The sequence below is a fragment of the Cydia pomonella genome, chromosome 7 (assembly GCF_033807575.1).
Source record: "Cydia pomonella isolate Wapato2018A chromosome 7, ilCydPomo1, whole genome shotgun sequence".
In the NCBI taxonomy this organism is placed as follows: Eukaryota; Metazoa; Arthropoda; class Insecta; order Lepidoptera; family Tortricidae; genus Cydia; species Cydia pomonella.
The window spans coordinates 19,199,424-19,224,436 of NC_084709.1; the positions used below are offsets into that span (position 1 = coordinate 19,199,424).

The window sequence follows — 25,013 nt, forward strand, 5'->3', positions numbered from 1 at the left end:
CAGAACACTGTAATTTTTTTCACAACTGTCACCATATTAGTTCAACGTCAATAAGTTACCGACTGGCAGAAACGGATGAGTACAATCAAGAAGCTCAAAAGTTACTAAACGCTGTATAGTAATAAACAACGGATCATTATTCAGCCACTTACTAAAGGGCAAGTTGTATCAGTGTTATTTGGTGACTTACTTCTTTCTGTGCGCAGAAGCATCGGCGCATCGGGCGGGCGCCAACTTTGAAGTGTTGTGCCGGCGCGCAGTATACTCCAATTTCACGAGCTCCACCGCTCGTATAAAAGCTGAGGTTGCCGATCTGAAAAATCATTCCCGCCTCACACATCTTCCGAGGATCACCGAAAAAGCTGTATTAAAAATAAAAATGAAATCGGTGAGTTCATAGAAAATATTGATTGCTTTTATCAATTCATATCAAATGATCAGGATTAATATGATACTTATTTTTTCTACAAATGTTATACCTACTAATATCACTTTTACAATTTGGGGATAATTAAATTTATAAATCACATATAACCACTTTAAGATATTTCTAAAATAAAACAGTTTCTTACATGAATTATAATATTTATTATACACACATATCATGTGATATTAATTAGTCATTACCAAAAAAAAAAAAAACATTTGTTTTGTGTACGAAACATGTGCATTAACTGATAAAAACTGGTGAAATTTAATTGTTATCTTTTAAACGTTCAATAACTATTTTTCAGGTATAGAGAATTAATTAACTAGAATGAAAAATATCACTTTGAGTTTAATGGGACGTTCAGCATACTTACTCGTAATAATAACTGAGAACAAAATATCGATATAATCTATATTTCATTGAAAGTGATACAAATTCACTATAGACACAAGCTATGGTGTCTATAGTGAATTGTTATATAAGCAAAACATAATATCATTTTTTCGTTTCGTTCATAAAATAATAGTATTTTTTACATTTTCCGGCATGCTTTATATTTAAACTATCTTGCCAAGGTTTAGTTAGAATCTAGTATTTTTACGAAATAAATTTACTAATATTTATCAAAGTGATGCATTTTTTTGTCACTTCGAACACAGTATTATAAGTATTTCACCTTGTTTCCGGCGCGAAGTCATTCCCGTGGCCCGTCTCTTACCACGTGGAACAATGCCCGATGCCACGATATCGTGTCCTTTGTAACATTGTACGAACTACAATACTATCTTGCTGCGTTTTTCCCACCACATTGATTTTTCGCTATGAGATGTACAGACGCTAAAATGTTTTTTGTTTTTTATTGCATACAATTACAAAATTGATAGGCGTAACCGATTAATTACTCAATTCTTAAAATATATTAATATGGGCGAAAATTGACAGAAGTTTACAGTTTGGCAAAACAAAGTTTTCAGTTACAGTAGAATACTTGAAAACTCCGTTTTTGTGGAAAAAAATACTAGCATAATTAAGTAAGATTTTCTCTGCCGGTGCTCCATTTACAAGTGGCGTCTGCGTATAAAAATATATATTTATGATACAGCATATTAATATATATTTTTAAACTTTTTTAATATATGTAAAGTGCCATTCATCCATTAGCATACAGCAATAACTGTTACATATCAATAAATACATTTGTAACACCCACCATTTAAGTCGGTAGGTACCTATCGCAAACTAATGTAAAAGCAGTTTGCTACATAGTTTGAATGTTAGGTCAAAAACGTCACTTTCTGCAATATGATGTAGATTTGACGATCTCTGTAGCGTCATACATGCAATATGCATCGGTGGATCTAGGGCATCCAATATTGGACGATTTGAAATCTGAAATTGACTCTCAGACGAGTATACCGGAATTCCGGTATTGAATATGACCTATTAAAAATCTTTTTTTATGAAAATGGAAGAAGAATATAAAATACAGAAATTGCGATATTTCCATATTGTTTTTCTTCAATACCGGTATTGAAATATCGTAAAAATCGGTGTATAATTCCGGTATTACGGTGCATCTTATATTTACAATAAGGTTTACGAATTATCAGTTAACAATTTGGACAATGGTATGTTTGCTTTAAGTAGGTACAATTTTTGTTGTTAGCAACACTTTTATATCTTAAACTTTTTATGCATGCACTAGCACTTATATATCATCAAATATTAAAAATGCCATTAAGGGAAGGTCTTGTGTTCAATTACAAAGAGTAAATAACAAAGAAAAAAGTTTTAATAATATTTATTCAAAGTTACGTTACCTGTCATTACTCTTCCAAGTTAATTAATTGGCTAAAACTAACCTTAAAATATTTATAACACACGAAACAATGTTATGTATAATTATGTGTATAAGGTCCCACTGCCAGACAAAGACCTCCCCTCGTTTTCTCCACTCGACCCTATCATTGGCATATCCTTAAAAGTAAATAAAGTTGCCTAGATACATCTACCGAAAAAGTGTTAATGAGACATTTTTTTTTAAATTTTAGTTCATCGCTCTGTCCGCCCTGTTCGCTGTGGCCTGCGCAGCACCTCAATTCCAGCAGCAGTACCAACAAAACCAGGTGATCCCGATCGTCAGGCAAAGCCAAGAGGTTAACTTCGACGGATCGTATCAGTACAGGTATGTTCATTAGCGATATATATATATATATATATATATATATATATATATATATATATATATATATTATACTACGTTCGTGACAAACAAGCATACGGCCCGTCTGATAGTAAGCAGGCTCTGTAGCCTATGGACACCTGCAACTCTAGAGGAGTTACATGCGCGTTACCGACCCTCACACACCGCGCCCTCGCTGAGCTCTGGCAACCTTACTCACCGGCAAGAACATAACACTTTGAGTAGGGTTTAGTGCAATAATCTTGGTTTCGATTATAAAAAAAAAAACAAACTTGATTTTGACATTTTTACGAACCCTTTCATCTTACTGCGTAAACAAAATCATAAATCTTAAAAGAATAGCTAATATCTGCTTGAGCATAACCTCAGTAACATTTGAAGATACAATCCTGTAATATGTCAAAATCATAAGTGAATAGCCAATAATAGTAGCGGATGAAACTGCTTGATAAAATTATCTATTCACCATTCTATTGATGGTGCGTGATCATTTTGTTCATACATCACTCATCTGGAATGTACATACACAATAATAACATATTAATATACTATCAATCGAGTATTGCATTTGTTGGCATTAGACAGGATTATTAGGCATTAGCTGTAAGGAATGAGTGCTCAATAATGGAACATTTAATTAAAAATACGTTGTCATTACGAATATTAACATAGATTTTAGGTTTTAGCTTTAATAATACTAACAAATATGTGGATCTTGTTGTCTGAATAAATAAACGTAACAATAATAATTACTAAGAATTAATGACTAAGTCAATAGGCATGACATAAAAGCTAACAAGTTACTGCATGACATTCACGAAGTTCTTAAAAGCTACGACTACGAACTTTCAACTAAAGACCTAATAATGTTTCTTCCACGTGTAATTTCTTCTTAATGTCAGTTAACTCAGTTAGGCAACGAACATAAAACGTGAAGTATATGTTTCAGCGAGCTAAAAGGCTACGAGTTTTCGCATACATGCCTACCAAATAACATGTAATAGATGAGATTGGTTTCGCTATAAACTGACATCATAAATGGCGGTTTATGTTCAGGATATTTTTTATTGTTTAAGAATAATACGTTCTTAAATAATAAAAATATCCAGTTAATACCGTATTAAAAGGTAGGTATTAAAAGTGTTGTGATAAAATTGATAAAGATGAATGTTGTAAAAATTTGGCAATAAAATGTGATGGTTATTTGTACATAAAGATTTTTCAATATTGTCATTGTTTATAAAGTAATGAACATCTTACGAAAGATTTGCGATGGTGCGATCAAATCAGAATTCCGTCGGTGTCAAGAACATTAAATGTGAGATTTTGTAGGAGTCATCTACAACATACGCCCAACCCATTTTACGCAACCGGCCTGGCCTGGGCGCAAAATATATTGGTGATTCACCTGATTTCACAATCGTATTAAGCTGTAGGAAAACCACCTGATAACCAGGTCCATATACATAATGAGGTTGCGTCAAAGCGGTGGCATTGATGTTTCCAAAAATATTCGTAAATGATAATTTTCTCGATTGAATTAGGAAATCATTATGTTAGGCTTTTAAATATAGGATTAGGCACGAATCTTACAACATAACAGTAGCATCAATTTGCGTATATTTTGTTACTTTTGTTGTTTTTATATTCATTTAAAAAAAATTTAAATATACCAAGTAAGATCTCTTCTAAATCAAATCTTTACACATAATCCAGGAATAAAAAAAATGTTTAGAATGGAAAGCAATACCATACATTAATTTTGTTAGATTATTTACGACAGAAAGGGGTAAAATTTTCAAGAACGTGATGATTTCACAAACATAAATGGTAATAAAACAATGACATAATATATATGAACAGATAACTAATGTGTTGAGTAACAAAGTGATACACAAGGACTTTACGATATGATTCCTCGTATTCTTAATACCTTTCATAGCTAAGTAATATTGCATCTTGCTTATCCGTATTTCCTTGTAATGCAGTGAGTACCATAGTCGTGGTTTTGGTTTTAAATTAGAAGCTTTGATCTGTCATTAGATTTGATATTTGCCGGCTGTAGAGGGCGCCCGGGGCGTTTAAGGCTTCTGAAAACAAAAACGATATAACTAGCTGAAATTCTTTCTATTCCTTCTAAGAAGAATATTTTATAATAATATCAGATAATTCTCCCGTAGATTATTAAAGCAGCATTTTCATCCATTCATTTGTAGCTTTTATAACGCCCTGATATATCTATGTTCGGTTAGTGAGATTTGCGAGATTGATTGTGTTTTGAATTGTATACATACTTAAAATAAATAAAATTTCGCTTCGATTTCTAATTTCAGAATGTTAAAAAAAAAACTATCTATAGGTGATACTGTCATGTAACATAATAATTTTTTCAAACCCAAGCGTCTAATCCATTTAATTTTACATAACCCAACCCAATGGGTAGTAGGTATCCATCCGTTAAAAAAAAACTCGCTCTTATTCCTTAAAATGAGTAGAAGAGAGTCTCACCTCCGGACTTCAGATCTAAACCTAGTTGGGAGCAGTAATTAACTTTGCCTTATCTTTGTCACAGCTATGAGACCGGCAACGGGATCGCGGCGCAAGAACAGGGCTACCTGAAGAACGCGGGCGTCAAAGACGCGGAGGCGCAGGTCGCGCAGGGCTCCTTCAGCTACACGTCGCCTGAGGGCATCCCCATCTCCATCACATACGTCGCTGACGAGAACGGTACGTTTCCAACAGTCACTAAAGTCCACTAAAGTACGTCTTAACCGCAAAAGAGTATGGAATTTTTCATTTTTTTAGTATGAGTTAACGTTATGCGTCTTTTCTGTGGACATCATAAAATTAATGCCCAATTTCCTTGCTGGACATTTACATGCATCTTCAAACCTTCTACTTCTTATAAATTGAATGATAAAAGCCTTAAAAATGTACGCAAAATTATTAATTTTCATAATGTGGACAGGAAACATGCCTGTTTCTTCCGAACATTTTGACACGTTTATCAGTGCACATCGGATTAATATGCGATCGTCGGTATTTTAAGAATAAAAAATACTAAAGGACTTTGAAGCACAACTTAAACCCTTATTTTTTCTTTGCCAAGTATGATTCAGTTTAAAATTAAACATATTTAAATGACAGCCATTCATAGTAATTAATGACAGACTTGACATATCCACCTACTTGCTTAGATAAATGTCCTAATTTATCCTCACTAGCGATTCCATCATGCCCCGTTTAGTATTCGTAAAACTTGACAGTGATTGATGCAAATAACACCCGACAAGAAAGGTGGAGCATTATTTGAACTTTAGACATATTTGCGTAAAGTTGTACCATATAAGTGGGTCATTCTCCAGATTTGTGCCTGCGTCTAAACTAAATGTATGAAAAGTTTGTCGGAGTTGAATCTGACTGCACAGTCATATAATTTGAGAATGACCCCCTATAGAACGTGTGCGCAATACACGGATGAATAGGTTTTGCCCAATGCCCATGTAAAGACTTGAACAATCGCATTCAAATTAGTATTTAAGAGCTTTGCTATTATTGCTGCTTACGTTTTATTGTGATTACCTGACGTTTATTAGACATCTTCGCCTACGATTGACATCTTTAAAACCCGTGACTGATTGAAATACCTATTTGATGTACTTAATTTGCCGCTTGTTACGTTCATGCGATTCAATTATGAAATTATTTTAAGTTTGCCTTAAAATATACATATACAATAATGCTGCTTAAAGCGTTAAGATCTTGAGGCTGATGAAGCCATTATTCATAAATGTCATTGTATCTGCATCTATTATTTAATTGCGACACCGGTAATGATACTAATGTTTTAAACAATGAATCTTTCGTCAAGGTTTCCAAAACTTTGGGGGTCATCATGATTTAATGCTTTACCGACATCAAATAAATACTAAGGTTTTAAATATTTTCAATATGATTTATATAAATAAGCATCGCTCACATATTATAGTCTAATTCAGCTTATTTCGATTCTTAATCACGGCTTTGCGCCTCCATAAGGCTTGTAAACAAAACGGAACCAATGGAGAAATTCACACGCTTCTGGTAAACTTTGGTAACATAGTGGGTTAACCGATTGGACCGGTTTTCCGAAAGGTCACAAGTTTCAATCTTGCCCGAAAAAGTGACTATAAAATTTTTCCCTAAATTTTTTTTTTTTTATCACAGGCCTTCAAGTACATTTTTGACTTTGTTTGTTGCCAGGTTTCCGCGCTGAGGGTGCCCATCTGCCCACCCCTCCCCCGATCCCGGAGGCAATCCTCCGCTCACTCCAGCTGATCCAGCAGGCCCAGCCTCAGCAGCAGTTCCAGCAGAACTTCCGAGGCTAACTTCGACCGTACCTAACCGATACTCATAGAAACACACGTGTACCTAGATCATACTCAATATATGTACCTAATTTAATGTAGGTATTGTCACTGTGATTTATTTTTTATAATATGAAACGAATTTTGTATATTAAATGACATAAATATTAATGAGTCTCTTTTATTTAACAATTTTGAAGTTTTTAATTTGAAGCGGGCTTGACATAATTTTTCTGAGAAGCGCTTTTTAATTTTATAAATTATAAAGACTTGAGTTAAACATGCAAATCAAAAAGTTGCCTAAGTAAAATACCTCTTGTATGTAGTAGAAATGTTCCGATATAATGCTGAAATACGATGTATAGTTCGCAAACACATTATTTACTTAAATACTGAGAAGTTTGATTAATTGCACACTTATATTTTATTTATTGTCATAAAGGTTAAGTATATATATTATGAATATTGGTCAATATCATGAGATTTTACATGTACATTTTAGTAAGCTCTGCACATGCATATTCAAGAGGGGTTCATTCTTGAATGAATTTTGTCGGATTTCTAAACCTCTGCACGATGTAGCGTCCAGAGATAATTAATATTTTACAATATATAAAAATATTGATTGATTAATATACAATCATGCACTGTTTACGGTGTATGCGATTAGGCTTGTGCTTCTTTGATAGCGCAGAGGTGCTCAAAACTGGGTACCAAGCAAAACTTCGCCTGAATTGTAAGATCAGTAAATTTTCTAGCAAACAGCTGTTTATATTCCAAGTTTTTATAACGGTCTTACTCTTTCTTCTATTGTTAACGTAGACAGGTCTGAAGGATGTAACAGATACCGATACTTTACAGAACTAGGTATTTACTCCTAAGTCGTTCAAAGAGGGCACTCTTTACTTTAGGAGGTTGACTATAGATATTAACAACCAGTCACAAACAATGCCTCAAGGGCCTATTTTAGATATAAGCTAGTTATAGTAATGATCTGTATATATATCCATTTAAAATAATGGATATATACTACTACTACTATTAAATGTATGCGATGCTACCTGTACAATATGAATTAATATATGTAAATTTATATTTGAAAATTGAAGTGACGAAATATACTTTATAATATTACGCAATTTATAATATCCAGATAATATGCATGCCGCATGTCAAAAGTACTCATCTTTGACATAGAGTTAAGATACGTCCAAGATCTTTGACAATAATAATTACCGGTATGCTCAAAGCAAGTATACTATAGAGTTGCCACATGCATGCGCCCAAGAGGGACAGAATATACGGAATGCATAATATTTCGTAACATTATAAAAAACACTTTTTTTAATAGGACATTCTTACACAGATTGACTAACAAGGAAAGGTACCCAACTGTCCGGTTCCGATTTGATTTATATTTATATATGTTATAGAGTAGTCTAAAATAACGGACACGTATAAAACACGTGCTCATTATGTTGCTGCTTTCAAACATATACTCAAATCAGCCATTAACTAGCAAGTTGCTTGAGCATCACTTTCTATAGGAGTTAGAAGATTTAGTAACTTTTTAGTACTTTGGAGGACAATTTCTCCCAATAGGTTGAGTTTGGGCAGCTAAAAAAAATACGTGTCCGTTATTTTAGACTACTCTATAACATATATAAATATAAATCAAATGTGAACCGGACAGTTGGGTACCTTTCCTTGTAAGTCCCACATTAAGCTCAAGAAGGCTTGTGGATAGTCAGGCAACGATATATACATATAATAGGAATATAAATACCACCACCATACCATACCATACCATAGGATAGGTATATAAATATTAAAATTCATGGAAAATACTCATGACTCAGGAACAAATATTTGTGCTCATCATACAAAAAATGCCATTAGCGGGGTTCGAACTCAGAATCATCGTCATTATATGCAGGGTCACTACCCAGCTACCCACTAAGCCAGAGCGGTCGTCAAACGTCAGCGGTCGTTTTAACATTCCTGACAACATACCAAAAATAACCTACGCAATTTAGTCGGGTGATTCTTGCCCACCAAACACTGGTGGGTAACAACAATACGTCTACCGCGGTACTTGGGACTTCTTAGAAGTAGACAGAAATGAAAAATGAGACAATGACAAGTTCAAACAATAAATAATAGCGCTTTCTCTGCTAATCTTACTGAAAGTTCCATAATAGTAGTAGTAGTAAAACTCTTTATTGTACAGAAATGAAAACAAAACAGGAAATAAAACACTCATCATTAGTACAAAGGCGAACTTATCCCTTTAAGGGATCTCTTCTAGTTAACCTTAATCTCGTAATAATCTCGTTCGATCATTTCTCTCATCCCCCGTTGTCGCCTCTATAGTTTTGTTATTCTGAAGTGGTATAGCATAATCAAATACCATTCAAATCATTTAATTAATACCCTGAGTCTATCTTGGCATCTACGATCTAGGAGGATTTATTCCAACACTATAAATAAGCCCACAATTTCTCACAAACGTTTCTGCATGTTGTTATTCTCAACGTACAATGCTCAAGCGAACGTTTGCCTCAAACAAAAGCATAGTACGAGTATTCCGAAGCAGCGTTCATAGGCAAACCAGTGAAACGTAACCTCAAGGACTGCAGCAACAGAAGAAGGAGGGAAGAGTGGAGGGAGGCTAGAGGGACATAGTGATACTTGTTCTAACAGTACCCTACCGCTTTTGTAGAACTACGTATAGGACCAATGAGAACAATATTTTAAAATGGCCGAAATAACGCATCCCAGCGACTGCGACTGGAATGTAACAAAGGGTTTCAACATTTTACATGCCGTATCTCACGTCTGCCCTCAGGAAATTGTCTAGTTGATATTTTGGCATCTATTTGTCTTCACAAATTACTGGGATTTTGAATGTTGACGCGAAATGCATTTATAGTGATGAACTAAATACGTAATTACAATGTTTAGTTATACCTAGTCACGTTATAGTAGTATATTAAAAATATAAGTACACGAATGTATACTTTTTGATTAAAATTAGATCAAATAATTAGCAATATACTTTGTATATTAGATCAGTTTGTAGTATGTTTATTAACTTAAAATTCAAGTTTACTAACCATTGGAGTCAATTTACCCAGCATAATATCTGACTCCAATAAGGTTAGCTAACTATTACTAATCAAACTATTATTTCGTAATTTACAAAATTAAATGACCTACATAAAACACACACATTTACAATTTATACACGCACATGCATCAAGGAAGAAAAACCTGCACTGCTCCGCGCCTAGTGAGTTATCACTTATCAGTTATCACGGTTATTAGGGTGGCACCAACACATGTATGTAAGAAACTAAGAACAGAACAGAAACATCAAAATCGACCAAACCCTTCTAAAGATAGATGTATTTAAGGTGACAAACAGGTTTAAATTGCCCTGTGAAAAATAAACTGTTTTTAGCGTATAACGCGCCATATTGCGGAATTAATTGGATCTAAATTTTTCATACTAAACAGAACTCTTAGCCTATACATGAGAATAACAGCTAGCTAGGTATTCATGGCTAATTCATTATCAACGTAGGTACCTATCACATTACCGATATATTCCTGTGAACTAACGTAATAAGATATTTGATATTCATCTAGAGCGCCATCTCGAGCGATATATCTGCACTAGCGAATACGAGTATACGAGTAATATCAAGAATCTGCAGCGGCGCCGGCGCAGTAAGAACGAGGTTATTATCTTGTGTGATTGTATCAATGCCGTTCCTAATCGTGAGAGGGCGTGACAATCGCACATAAAGTAAATCTAAATTATTGCTAATTTATCCAAACTTAATGGTCAGCATTTACAAAATCAATTCTAATTAATGATAATAGTCAAATTTAATTAAATCAAATATCGTTTATTTTCAGGCAACTAAGGACATTATAATAATCAGAATCTTATAAGCTAAAAATATAATACGAATAAAATATACATTTATATGTAACATTTTGGAACACACATTATTATCACGCCTGTATTTTTTCACTATATGACTCTCGTTTCTGTATGTCGACAATGTCCACAGTGTCGAAACACATTCCAGTCTAATATATATCATGTCGACTACACCTGTCTAAAACTAAATTATTGTTGACGATAAAACGTTTTTAATATTATTATTTTTATATTATATGGACATCCTTAAATTGACTAAGTCCCACGGTAAGCTAAGAATTCTTGTGAAATGTGTACTCAGACAACGATACATATAAATACTTAAATACATAGAAAACATGACTCAGGAACAAATATCTATGCTCATAACACAAATAAATGCCCTTACCGGGATTGGAACCCAGGATCATCGGCTTCATGGGCAGGGTCACTACCCACTAGGCCAGACCGGTCGTCAAAATTATTGTTTCGCTGTTCCTATTACCTCATTCCACAAATTCCAATTCAGGATCGCATGAAAATTAGTCAAACCTCTTACTCCACTTCTTTGTACGCTCGAGTTCACAAACTCTTTAAAAGCCAACCTCCCGTTAATATATTTACACCACCCGTATTGGCAGTGTCTTAGAGTTGTGTAAATATATTTTCTCCAATATGCTCGGAAATGTTCACCTTATTGTAGCAAAAATAGCACGAGAAGTTCTTCGTTATTGTCAAACTCAAATTAAACAAATTAAAACCATTATTGTCGTGTTGTAGCGGACGGGAAAGTTATTACTATATTGCTTTTTACTTTTTTACAACATGTATCCACTAAGAAAAACGCATACAGCCAATTAATATAACTGCGGGCCGCGTCTACACAACCCGGTCAGCATCATTTCAAGCTATAGGATAATATGTCGTGTAAGACCAACGTGTATGATCGTGTGAATACTGCTTAATAAAATCAAAGACTATAATATATAATTTTATATTTTTTTAAGGATCTCATGCGTGCGAATACAGCTTATATTGCACAATATATGATGAATGAGCGAATATTGAATGGTACTGAATGGCAGAATAGTTGTACCTTTAACTTTTAAAAAATAATTAAAGAGGGATTTTTATTTTAACTTTTTTGATGTGAAGGTTCGATTTGAGTAAATTATGATTATTATACCTGATTTCCTCGCATGTTTGGAGAAAAGCACTATATAGGCCTCGGCAGGAACAGCAATTCGTGGATTCTTCTTCTTTGTCGGCTCCGCTACGCGTCGTCTGACAAAATCGAAACTCATCCACGAATTGCTATTTCCCGGCCTCTGCAAAATGTACTATTTCAGCTGATAAATACTCTCTTAATTGTTTAAAAACTTATGAGAAAGTTACACATATGTGGCAAAGTAATATCATGCAAATTTTGAGTTGATTCCTTATGTTGGCTGGTAGATTTAAGTGATTATTTTGAATAATAAATATTTGATAACGTTCATTTAGATTTGACTTGGTTTGATTTTGTTCACATATTACAGTTAAAATTTTCCTCGCATTGATGTGGTGAAAACTGTTGTGTTTTGCTCGAAGGCAAAATTTGTTTAACGCTCATGCCTTGAAACCCTCGCAACGCTAAAGATTCCACTTTTAGAACTACTCGCTACGCTCGAGATTCAATTTTGAAATCTTTCGTTTACTCGGGTATCAATATTAGCACAAGCGGTTAAACAACAACTTTACCCCCTAAACAAATTTTGGATCTTGGCTTGTAAAGATATTTGTGAGCTCGATTGTACTAGCATTGTTGATCATAATTTTAATGATTGCACTTTCAATGGTTACATAACAAAACAATAGCAATTTAATTATACTAATTATTCGTCAACATACATTCTGGCCGCCCGCTGGTCCGTCTGTCAACCGCACAATCATCCATGTACACCTTGGTTACAACAATCTTGTGACTGACTGATGTTTCTGACATTTGATTTTCAGTCTTATTACAATATGCATAAATTCTGTATTAAGACGGCATCGATTATAGGTTTTTTGTTTGTGTTAAGGTGGAAAATGTAAGACATAAAGACTATCAGTCAATAATAAATTTGAATCGCAAGTGTCATCACAAAAAGTAGGTCAATGACCTTTGGATCTACTTCTTGTCTCTTGTGTTACCTTTGGTTTAGGTGTCAACGCCAAAAGCTTGGTTGAGTAGGTTTTCTGTTAGTTGAGGGGTTAGGTTAGGTGGTATTTCATTGTTCCTAAACTAATTCCTTCAATCAATCATCACTGAAATCAACTATTTACAGCATTTTCTCAGCAGAAAAAATAAACGATTGGGTACTTGACACATGTTGAATATTATAACAAAACTTAGCTAAATGAATAGAAAATGGGCCATCCATTTTAAAAAGTGGAATATAAAAAGAAATATTGAGATTAAAAAAAATACAAGGCTCTGTAGTCTCAAAAATAACTTTCAAAAAGAAAAAAGAAAATGCTACCATTCGATTTCTTACATTTTATTGAAAAATAAATTGTATGATAACTATATACCTAAACGCAATATTTCAGGGTCAAAATAGCAATTTTCTTGATCTTCCATACATTTAAGACAGACTAAATAAAATGGGTAAAGGATACGCGCTCAAGGACGCTGAGAAAATGCACGAAACTGATAATCCCACCGCATAAAACTGCGTCATTTAGGGGGAGTTTCAAATTTGCTGCTAGTAAAGTCTGGAATGACCCACCACCCCCCTTGCGAGAACCTTTGACGTTCTTAAAATATAAGCGTTTAGTCCGTACACATCTATTAAATATGCAAAATAAGTTGTAGCTCCCAATATTATATTTATATTATATAATCATTATTTTTTTGGTTTTGATATATTATTTTCATTTTATTATTTTTATAGTTATTTAATGTATTCTTCTTTTTTTTCTTTTCTCTGTATGTGAGGACAAAACATAATACACACAATACAAAGCACATTCTTACCTACACTACATATACATACCAGCCCCATATACGCACACTAATAAACTATAGTACAGGCACACGCAAATACACATAAAGATGTAAATATAGAGCTGTACCTAAGAAAGGTACATTATGCTAGTAGTGACCGACCCCAGTCTCTCCCGGGACCAGTCTGAAAATCAGCGCAGAGCCCTCTGGCACTGCACATGCTGAGACTGGGACCCTTTGCCACATTACAGATTTAAGTTAAGATAAGATAAGATAAGATAAGTTTATTAAGCTCAAAAGTTTACACCTAATACATAATTTCTTATAATATAAATTACAAAGGATTCATTGTCCAAGAGTTTTTCGCTGATAATTAAAATAGGTATGAACCTGTGCTATAAGTACCAGTTACCTTCCATTTGTCTCTATATACTTTATTATAGTTATAATTATTATGTTAATTTAAGTTAATTAGTTTAAGTTATTTTGTATTTTTTTAGCTATTTTCACGTAAATTGTAAATTTTGTTGTGTGGCAATAAAGATTTTTTTATTATTTATTTATTAAAATGTAATGTAACGTCACACACAATCGCCGAGTGCGAGCGTCAGATTTTAACTCTCATTTCTGAGTTTTGTGTTGCTTTAATGCCATGAGTCCTATATATGCATTTGATACTCAGGAAAATCAAGATCGATTGACATTATAGCCAATTCATAGTGATGATAATGATGAAGGTAGATTGTTTAAAAATTAAGCAGGTGAAAAATTTTTGCGATAAAATATCACAAAAATATTGTCTTGTTATGAAACATAAATCTAAAATGAATGTTTGATGTGTACTGTCAAAATAAAAATAAAAGGTCGATCAGTAAATAACTGCTTCGTCATAATCACACAGAAAAGTTACAAGAGATTATTTTCTGACACCCGTAGGAAAACAATGAAGTGTCAAAGTAGGACAAGTAACACCATTGTATACGGTCCCAATAATTGGGACTGACCTATCGCATTGTTGCGTCATAGTTAGCGGACGAAAAGTGAAATGACGCGTTAATGGTATATTGTTAGTAACGCGGTTTTCATTTCATTCATCACACATGACGTTTGTGTTCTTAGACCAGTCAATGACGGTACTTGTAATGGAAGAGAAATAAGCCATACCAATTGACAAACTGGTTGTACAATACACAATTAATATCTGAATTCGAAATAAATTTGTAGCATTTAGACTTGGTAAAAAAATGTTGTTCTTTCAGTTTATTGGAAATAGAGAGGATCTCCCTTCAAAATGTTTTGAGTTCTAATGTATAGAAATCTTAAAACTAATAGATTAGTGATTGATTTCAATTATGTTATATGATTGATGTACTTCAAATAATTAATTTTTCTATTATTTATTCTACTTGTTTCCTGAATAGTCTCAGATATTGAGTCCGTGTTTTGTAATTTAATGTGTTATGCAATAAACGGGTCGATACAAACTTTACGATACGTCAAATATTTCCTAAAGATACGATATGGATTGGATATGTCAGTGTCAAGAGTGACATTTCTGTTTGAAGAAACGTCACTTTTGACACTGACATATCTAATCTATATCGTATATTAAGCAAATGTTTGACGTATCTTAAAGTTTGAATGGGGCCGAATGTTAGAATAAATATCTGGATTCGAATCTACTATAATATAATTGGATGTATATTAATTACAAAAAAGTCCTACTTGATTGAAGTATCCACCGGATGACAATCATATTGCAACACTGAGATGAGCATGCAACGAGACGGTTATTTCGTTCGAGATGATTAATAGATTGGATTTCGTTCACACGATGACATTTGTTAAATATTTAAAGGTAAGAATCAGGCCCTAATTTCTTGATCTCATTACTGATAATGCATGAAAACTGTAATGAACAAAAAACTATGAAACTTTATGTATATTTACTTTTATGACCCGGACTTACGTCGCGATTGTATATAGAAATGTATATTCTAGTGCTAGTCAAGTATGGCGCTTCTATGAGATATGTATATGTAGGGGAAACTGGGGAGGGTTGATCACCCCTTTTGATTTTAGACTAAATTTTTTAAACTATTAGCAGTATTGAAAAGCTTTATAGACCATACGATTCAGAATTTATCTATTTATGAATACTTTGAATTAGAACAGAATTGTGCAACAATTTAGACCATTATTTAAAGAAATGCCATAATGTAGACTTTTACCATGTGTCCCCTGTATAAGGGAGACATGTTTACCCCTGGTTGGGAGCCTTGATCCTGGGGGGATCAAGTCTCCCAGGTTCTGGGGACACATGGTAAACAGATTTTTACCGTGTCTCCCCATACCAGATTCTCACAGATTATATAGCCCGAATCGGAACTAGCAATGCATCTAGAATTAGGTAAACACACAACGAACATATATATACTGTATCTTCCATACTTAGCAGTTATATTTCCGCCAATAAGATGTCTTGATGCGAAAGGGATCAAGTCTCCCATGCTTGGGGACACATGGTAAATAGATTTTAAGTGACAATGCCATACTTTGAGGGTTGATTTCACGTTAATTAATTGAGTTGATCAACAGGAATTTAATCTATTAAGAAATAAAACACATAATGATCCGTATCTTTCAATTTTTAAGAAGAAACTAGTTATATTTTCGAAAAAAGAACACCAAACTGGTAATCAATTTTACAGTACATATGGTGCTACTTTTCCCCAAAGTGCGTAAATTAGCACATTATGTAACTATGTCGAAAATTTTAAGGGTCATATGTACTGTAAAACGTTGTAGGATACATGTGCGAATAGGTAATTCGTAACTCGTGTAAAATTTCCTATTTTTCGCACTTGTATCGTAAATAACTATTGCGCCGTCAAAAAATCAAAAAGAAGTAGCAAACATAAAATTTCTTCTAACAAGTACACTTGTCTGTAGAATAATAATTAAAAAAAGTTTAATTGTTTATAAACAAACTTCCTAACAATCATAATGATTACTGTAAATTGCTCTTATTTGTCATTACCACATTTGGAGACTCAAGTAACAAGCTAACTATAATCTCAAAAGTTTTAACAGTCTAGAAATGCCTAATTTGCGAAATTAAACATCTAAGTAATAATCAACAACAATAGCTAATACTTAGCTATATTATAATAATCAGTCTTCATCAAAAATAAGTTACTATTTAGCTTTAAACACTTTAATGGTAATACCAGCTAATACTTCTAGTACAGAATTTTTTAATCTTTCCTTATCTATCAGTATTCTTTGTTTTCAACCTTCTCTGGTGGTATATTTTCGACGCATGATTTCCTAAAACAATAAAAAATTACAGCATTATGAAACGTTTTGTTCATTACTAAGTAGACTTGATCCCTTTAGGGGTGACATGATCCCGGGAACATGTCTCCCCCAAAGAAAAAGTCGAAGTCTCCCCATACATACTCAGGTTATAAAACATGGCGTGATCGAAACTTACGTTCGCGTATTTCAATGAAATCAAAGTTAATTAACACTTCAATAAACAACAAATAGAATAATCATACTCACTAACAGCATTTCTATCACATTTTACTTAATAAATCCAGTTAAAACTTACCGAAAATTAAATACAGCACGCAGCAAATTTTTCATAGTCCGCCACTTGCAAACCACTGACTTGTTCCAAACGGCGCCATGACAGAACGTGAAGTTAGGAACGAATTAATGAGTGTTGCTAGCGTAAAAAACTGTATGACGTCTGGTTAAACTTGAAATGAAGATTACCAAGTGTCCCCTAGGGATCGACCCTCCCCACCTTCCCCTATGCTTTGCTACTGCCAAGTATTTAGGTGCAAACTTAGCGTGGTCGTCAGCAACTTATGATACTCCCAACTAGTACTCATGGACCGTACCATTTTTCAAATTGGGAATAAGTATAAAGTGGCGTCCTAATGTTTTTTGCAAATTACAAGATGTCAGTGTCAGATCGGAGTTCTTTACTAGTTTAAAATATATGAATTCTGCTTATCGAAGAAATACAGGTGTTTGTAACTACTCCACTGTAAAACTTAGATATCTAGACGGTGGGGAAAAAACTAAGACGGCTAAAGGATGGACCTTGCAGATTGCAGAGTCGTGATTGATTTTTATACAGTAAATGCCATATAAAAACACGTAGCAGGTAATAATACCGTGGAACAAGGCCAGCAGATATAAATATTGATTCATGTATGGATACACAGTCATAGGCGTGAAAACAAAGTCATCAGATGACTAGAGTACACCAACTCGTTGTCTTAAGCTTGTAAAATGTGAGTATAATGTCACGTGACACCGAAGTATTTTTTTTATACCATTGTTAATATGTTATATATCGTGTTATGTCTATGTATATAGTATATGCATCTATATTGTTTACTTAATGTGTGTGTGTAACTTTCTTACTCCTCTAATTTATTCGTGCACTACCTGTTTTTAATAGTTTTCTGTTCTTCATATCCAGCTACCCTAAGGTTGTTTGGAAGAGATACAGCGATAAAACCGCCTGTTGCTACCTTAGTTTATATTGTAAATCTTGTTTGATTTTTTTTGTATGTGGTGCAATAAAGAATATTTATATACATACTTACTTACCAACAGATATTTGAACAGCATTGGTAACCACGCTACCAGTAACTTTAATAAGCTACGATAATGCGAAGTAATTATCAAATTGCATTTAAATAAATGTGAAAATCTGTTGATAACCGTCTAACATTCAAGAAAAGCTTCAGTAATATACCTATTACATGCATTCGCATATTGATCACTACAATTAACATTTAAAAGTGATTGATTAAGTCAATTATATATAATTTGAATATTAAGCTATAAATATAGTTATATATTTTATATTGAAGGCGTGTAATGTTGATATTTATTGCATACGTTTTTGCAATAAAAATGCAGTCATCATAATAAGGGTTTATATATTCATAGCTTCGTAATTCTATTGCTCGTTCTTATGAATGATGTTGCAAATGTATTTAATTCTTTTAGATGATTTTGAAAATCTTGTTACTATTCTTCATATATATCCCATTGTTTCTTGCGGCTCCAACATCGAAGGATGATACAGAAGCAAAAATTATAAGATACAGAAATACAAACGATGGCAGCGGGAACTATCATTTCGAGTAGGTATTTTTTTGTAACTGACCGATATTTGTTGAATGTTTTCGAAAACTAAAGGACGATTTTTTAAATCTATAAATATGCACGCCATTAAATTAATTTTATGTTTAATGTAAGTTTATGATACAATACTCAGTATTTAAACTAATATTTACTAATAAATATATTGAGTTAATGATCATGAGTAATATATAAGTCAAAATGCAGTGTTTTGACGATTCCGCTTTCCTTAGGCTGCCCATGAATATGCTCATAGGTATATAACTACCTACCCTAAATGTTTGGCGCCTATTAGGCGAATGTATTCACTTACCACAAAACAACCTCGATTGTAAACCTCTTGTAGTAAAAATAATTGAGTATCAAATAAAGCTTATTTTCATAGATACGAGACATCTAACGGCATAACCAGAGAAGAAACCGGCACGTTAATAAATGGCGGGCATCATGACACTTATATTGTCGTAGACGGTTTAGTGTCCTATTTAGACCCAAACGGCAAATTAATAATTGTGAGGTACTCAGCTGACAAAAAGGGCTACCATATAGTAGATGAACCGTTGCTGGTAACTAAGGTAAGGCTCCTGATGCAAGGAAATTTATGGTTAGTTCTGCGTATGAGTAAGTCAAGCAACACAAAAGGTATAGAGGAAAATGCTTGGAACACGATTTGACTTCGTGACTTTGTTTGGACAACATTTCTTATTCAAGAATAAGAAGAGGCGAATGCTGAAATTTAGTATGACACTCACTAATGACGCGGCAAATCATTAGAAAAAAAATCAGGACGAAAAGTTATTAGGGCACAAGATGGTCCCTTAGTGTACTTAAGCCTGAGTGGACGCTCGAAGCGGAGCGTTCGGCGGGGCGTGCAGCGTGGCGTCGGGATCACAAGTGATTTGAGCAGCGTGCACTAAGGCCGCTCCTATACGTTTGCATTTGTCTAACATGCACGCCGCACGCCCCGCCCCGCTGCACGCCCAACTCGAGCGTCCACTCAGGTCTTACATTTATCCTGCCACGGCCTATAGGCTTTCAAGAGCGGACGTCTCGAAAACTATACAAGATATCGACAAACTTGACTGAATTAATAAAACATGTAGTAAATTTAAAAGGGTTTAGTTTTGTAGAAAAAGTCATGTCGCTAGGACGCATAGTCTCAGAGATATTAGCGAAGACCCGGAAAATGGGACTCTCAAACACCCTACTCCCCCCGAGGGGTTCATATGTTCACCTCCTAACTAGTCCAAAGTTACGAAGTCAAAAGTTGTGTTCCAAGCATTTCCCTCTAACTTTTTAGGGTTCCGTAGCCAAATGGCAAAAAACGGAACCATTATAGATTCGTCATGTCCGTCTGTCTGTCCGATTATGTCACAGCCACTTTTTTTGAGCATTCGTTGCCTGGCCTAATAGCGAGAGCGAAGCAATGGATTTTACAATTAAAATTCTGAGCAAAACGAAACTATATATTACGTTTTAAGAAAACAAAATAAGGGTTTGCTAAAAAAACAGAACTGTCTTACTATTAGTTGAATATCACATAGCTATAGTATTTATTATTTGTTCTGTTTTCAGGAAGAGGTGTCTCCACTCATCGTGGCGTCCTTATTAGGCTAATATGTGTATAGGTCCCTACATTAATATAAATAATATACACACTATCCCCTTTTATTCATACAATTTAACTAATCTATATTAAATATCAAATATCAAATATCAAACATTTATTCAGCAAATAGGCCACAGGGGCACTTTTACATGTCCATTTTTACAAACAATAAATTAAAAAAAAAAACAATTACAAATATCGAATCTATGAAATAATAAATACTTTATTAGAGATGTATACTGTCTCTAAATGTCAAATTACACAAAAAAAAACTATGATAAAAAAATAAAACCATAAAATACTAAAATTCTTTAGAGATGTATAAGTCTCTAAGTGTCAGAGATAAAATATAAAAATATATATTAAATTATCCTTAGAGATGTAGAGGGTCGCCAAGGCTTGAATTCTTATATAAATAATTAAAAGACAAATAAATTAAAACAGACAAGAACCGAATGAAGTGTCTCACGTTAATGTCACTCAAAAGTAAAGTTACATACTTTAACATAACCTAACCTGTACCCCGTGTAAGCTTAAACAGACCGGTCTCCACAAACAGCACCCGTTCACGAGTATGACGTGTATCTCAGCCATCGCCTCCCTCAACCTTCATTCGGGAAAGTGGCGACCCGATCAACGACGCCACCGTAAGTAAAGACTTTTAAGCGAGCATGACATGTTCAAGCTGCCGGGTTGTATTAATATAAATATAATAAAAAAAATTGTGAGATACAACATTTGTGCTTGTAAGTTGCATTAAAGACGGCATAGCGCCACATAAACGCGACTACATATTATTCATAAGGAGTGCCTACCTATAAAACTAAATTATAAATTTAAATTGACTTAGAGATGTACAGGTCTCTAAGTGTCCAAATCATTAAAATAGGTATTAAAATAAAATGAAATTTAAAATAAAATAAAATTTAAAATAAAATAAAATTTAAAATAAAATAAAATCTTAGAGGTGTATAAGGTCTCTAAGTGAAAAAATTGTATCTAAAAATTGTATTATATTGGGTTCCCCATATAATACTTGGAACTGAAACTCAAAAATTTGTTTTCATTAAACCCATACGTGTGGGGTATCTAGGTCTGCAAAAATGATATTGAGGTTTCTAATTAATTTTTTTCTAAACTGAATAGTTTGCGCGTGAGACACTTCCAAAGTGGTAAAATGTGTGTCCCCCCCCCCCCGTAACTTCTAAAATAAGAGAATAATTAAACTAAAAAAAAAAATGATTTACATTACCATGCAAGCTTTCACCGAAAATTGGTTTGAACGAGATCTAGTAAGTAGTTTTTTTTATACGTCATAAATGGTACGGAACCCTTCATGGGCGAGTTTGACTCGCACTTGTTTGTATTATATGAGTATGTTAGTGAAGTTAGATGTTACTAATATTTTTAATTTTAAACAAGTTTAGTTTATACAATTTTTCAATGAATATTGTAATTTACGATATACTACATAAATGTATTCGAACGTTGAAGATGTTATATGGTGATATATGTTTTTATACCTGTATTGTTTTGTTGTTGGCTTAACATATCAAATAGAACCAACATGATTGCATGTCTATAGTAGAGGAATATTTTTTTTGTACATTAATGTAGCAACTGGAGTGTTTATCTGACATGGCTATTTGTACGTTACGTATAATTACAAGTACAAGGTGTCTCCAGTTGTTAAATCCTCCAAGATGTAGCATGATAGATAGGCAGTGTCTTACCTGAGGGAATAACTCGTGAACGCGAAGCGGCGCGGCGCGGCGCGGGTGAATTCAATCCTTTGATACCTATGGAAGTGTCCTACGTGGGCGATCTCCGAATGCCGTTGGGCCGCCGCGCCGCGTCACATTTGCGAGTCATCGCCCACATAAGACGCGCTGACACGGAGGTTACGATAACTACGGAATGTAACTTCGGGTCAAAAGCGCATATAAAACAGGTGGTAATACACAGAAAAATATGCGTTCTACAAAAAACAGCCACAGAAAATTCGACTTTTTTATTCGGTCACTAAGTTCTGATTCTCGCGTTCTTATCGCGTTTTATTGTCTTTTTTGTCCACCTTCGTGTAATATGAAGTTGCTTACCTATTTAAATACTATGCAAATCTGCAGGATCTTACCAGTGGCTATTTAATGTTTGCTGGACCAAGTAATCCAGTAAAAGTATAAAAAGGTACCATTGTTTAACCAGCTGTGAGTGAATATATTATTATTAAGTTCTAATGTGATTGCAATTTTTGTTTACATGGTAAGTACTTCATGTTATTGATACCTACCTATATTTGAATCTTGTACAACTGCGTAGGATAGTCCCTACGTCGCGTAGAATACCGCACGCAAGCGATCCCATGACGCTCCCCTAACTGCAAAGCGGTTGACGCCGCAGGTGAAGGTATGAGTGGATATTCTCCTCCCCTCTCTTTAGCTAGCAAAGGGAGTTACAGGGGGAGCGAGTCGCACATAATTTTATTTTATTTTATAATTGACTCTTACTTGCATCCTTGAAATGATTTAAGTTAGTTACAATACACCAGGAGGCCCATTTTAATCATTCAGAATGATGGGCCATGACAAAATAAAATCTAAAAGCAAATTCCAATACATGTTTCGCAATAAATAGTCTTCCGAATTAGCCTGTTTTATTATATTTCGATTTAATGTTATAAAACCTTGTGTATGTCAATCTTATAATCACGGTTGAAGGTAAATTTTATACAAAGTAATTGAATAAAGCAAGGTCATGTGCAGACAGAAAGATGAAAATCGCTCAAACCCGGTCCCGACGTAGTTTACGGGAATAAAAAATAACAACAATGTCCTTAATTTTCAGATACAGAAAAAAACCTACTAACCACGAAATATTTTTATGTGCATGATCAGCAGAAGTTTGAAAGCAATAAATATTTATTTTACATACTTTTATGTGCTTCAAATTATGTAACTTAAATCTGAACCACTTTCCTGCCTCTGATTGAGCTGATATTTGGCATACTTCCAATGACAATGTCATACTATTCTAAAATAGAACTGATCTGATGATGCACTCGGAGATAGCCCAATGAACTCTTTGTTGGGAAAACACATGGTTATGCTCATTAGAAATATCTGATAGACATGCATAAGTGAGAAAGTACAATAAGCGATAAAAGTGTGTACCTACTAGAATATATATTTGACAGTCACTTGTAATATTACAGATGATTCTCAATTTGACGATGATATTGGTATTGGTAGTAGGAGCTGCTGCAGCCCTTGAAAAACAAGATGCTCAGTCACAAATATTAGAAGAAACTTACTTTAATGATGGAAGTGGTAATTATCGTTTCAGGTAAATTTACCATCGTTTTATTAAGTTCAGTGATTATCACACTCATGTTGATTTCGTATGGTTTGCCGGCGAGCGGGTCATTGACGCATGTGCTGTCATCGTAAACCGGGCTTTACTTTTCTTTTGAAGATAATAAAACACTGAATTTGTATATTTTTAATATAATGAACATTTTCATCGCCTTAATTTAATATTCTTAACTTTAAAGAAATTAAACAAATGTTTGCTGAATTAAAAAATATACATAAATGACACCAACTAACAGCATGCATAATGCTATAATAAAATTTTATTGTAGCTAATAATATGTTCATGTCACAGCTTCAAAACATCAAATGGACTATACAGGACGGAAACTGGTCAGCTGACAACTAACTATGATTCAAGCCAGAAATATATTGTGCGCGGCTCTTATTCTTATATCGATCCGGACGGCAACGAAGTGGTTGTTCATTACATAGCCGATGAAAATGGTTACGTTATTGTGAAACCAGTCCCAACCGGTCCAGCTTCAATATCTGTAAGTACAATAGGCTTTGTTGTATTATATAATATATATATAATATAGGTAGGTATGATTATAATTTTAACAAATCCAGTTGACATATTAAAATCTGAATGCCGCTCTGAACCTGTTCCTTATTTGTTTTGTTTTAGACTGGAGTTTTGGCGTCTTTACTAGGCTAAGGTTATATTAACCAAGTATTTTATCGCCATCGGTTTTACATTTATGTAGCAATGTCATTAAACCAAGCTGAAGTACCTGTAATTAAATTTTAATAATAATACTATCTGCTTCTGGTTTTATTGAATAGTCATCATTTGGCGTCCCAATCAAATTTATTTTTATGTAAATGAAATAAATAAATATTATAGAAATAAATAAAACAAATTGACTAAAGTCAAACAGTAAGCTCAATAAGGCTTGTGTTGTGGGTACTTAGACAACGATATATATAATATATAAATATTTACAAATACTTAAATATATAGAAAACACCCATGACTC

At 33.8% G+C, this 25,013-nt stretch overlaps 3 protein-coding genes across 4 annotated transcripts; all 3 read left to right on the top strand.

Moving 5' to 3' along the window:
- The first annotated feature begins 231 nt into the window (after positions 1-231).
- Positions 232-7,150, top strand: LOC133520076 (endocuticle structural glycoprotein SgAbd-2). The gene is made up of 4 exons (XM_061854376.1): positions 232-388; positions 2,482-2,615; positions 5,206-5,360; positions 6,876-7,150. The coding sequence occupies exons 1-4, from the start codon at positions 380-382 to the stop codon at positions 6,998-7,000; spliced, it is 423 nt and encodes a 140-aa protein (XP_061710360.1). The 5' UTR covers positions 232-379; the 3' UTR covers positions 7,001-7,150.
- A 10,558-nt stretch (positions 7,151-17,708) lies between these two features.
- On the top strand, positions 17,709-20,750 carry LOC133520078 (endocuticle structural glycoprotein SgAbd-5-like). Its single transcript, XM_061854377.1, has 4 exons — positions 17,709-18,191; positions 18,919-19,055; positions 19,439-19,628; positions 20,629-20,750. Exons 2-4 carry the CDS (start codon positions 18,919-18,921, stop codon positions 20,668-20,670), a joined length of 369 nt encoding a protein of 122 aa, XP_061710361.1. The 5' UTR covers positions 17,709-18,191; the 3' UTR covers positions 20,671-20,750.
- A 1,446-nt stretch (positions 20,751-22,196) lies between these two features.
- Positions 22,197-24,795, top strand: LOC133520079 (endocuticle structural protein SgAbd-6-like). Of its 2 annotated transcripts, none has more exons than XM_061854378.1 (4): positions 22,197-22,924; positions 23,874-24,004; positions 24,326-24,524; positions 24,662-24,795. In XM_061854378.1, the coding sequence occupies exons 1-4, from the start codon at positions 22,922-22,924 to the stop codon at positions 24,689-24,691; spliced, it is 363 nt and encodes a 120-aa protein (XP_061710362.1). In that variant the 5' UTR covers positions 22,197-22,921; the 3' UTR covers positions 24,692-24,795. The 2 variants fall into 2 exon arrangements, with proteins under 2 accessions (XP_061710362.1, XP_061710363.1); XM_061854379.1 differs by having other exon boundaries at positions 24,353-24,524.
- Positions 24,796-25,013: the final 218 nt, after the last annotated feature.

What these genes read in the sequence shown, in the direction of transcription:
- LOC133520076 (XM_061854376.1), top strand. An exon ending in GACGGATCGTATCAGTACAG is followed by an intron (nt 2,616 to 5,205) that starts GTATGTTCATTA and finishes TCTTTGTCACAG; the next exon opens with CTATGAGACCGGCAACGGGA. An exon ending in ATACGTCGCTGACGAGAACG is followed by an intron (nt 5,361 to 6,875) that starts GTACGTTTCCAA and finishes GTTTGTTGCCAG; the next exon opens with GTTTCCGCGCTGAGGGTGCC.
- LOC133520078 (XM_061854377.1), top strand. Translation starts at nt 18,919, where the DNA reads ATGATTTTGAAAATCTTGTTACTATTCTTCATATATATCCCATTGTTT. An exon ending in AGCGGGAACTATCATTTCGA is followed by an intron (nt 19,056 to 19,438) that starts GTAGGTATTTTT and finishes TTATTTTCATAG; the next exon opens with ATACGAGACATCTAACGGCA. An exon ending in AACCGTTGCTGGTAACTAAG is followed by an intron (nt 19,629 to 20,628) that starts GTAAGGCTCCTG and finishes TTCTGTTTTCAG; the next exon opens with GAAGAGGTGTCTCCACTCAT.
- LOC133520079 (XM_061854378.1), top strand. An exon ending in AGTGGTAATTATCGTTTCAG is followed by an intron (nt 24,005 to 24,325) that starts GTAAATTTACCA and finishes TTCATGTCACAG; the next exon opens with CTTCAAAACATCAAATGGAC. An exon ending in CCGGTCCAGCTTCAATATCT is followed by an intron (nt 24,525 to 24,661) that starts GTAAGTACAATA and finishes GTTTTGTTTTAG; the next exon opens with ACTGGAGTTTTGGCGTCTTT.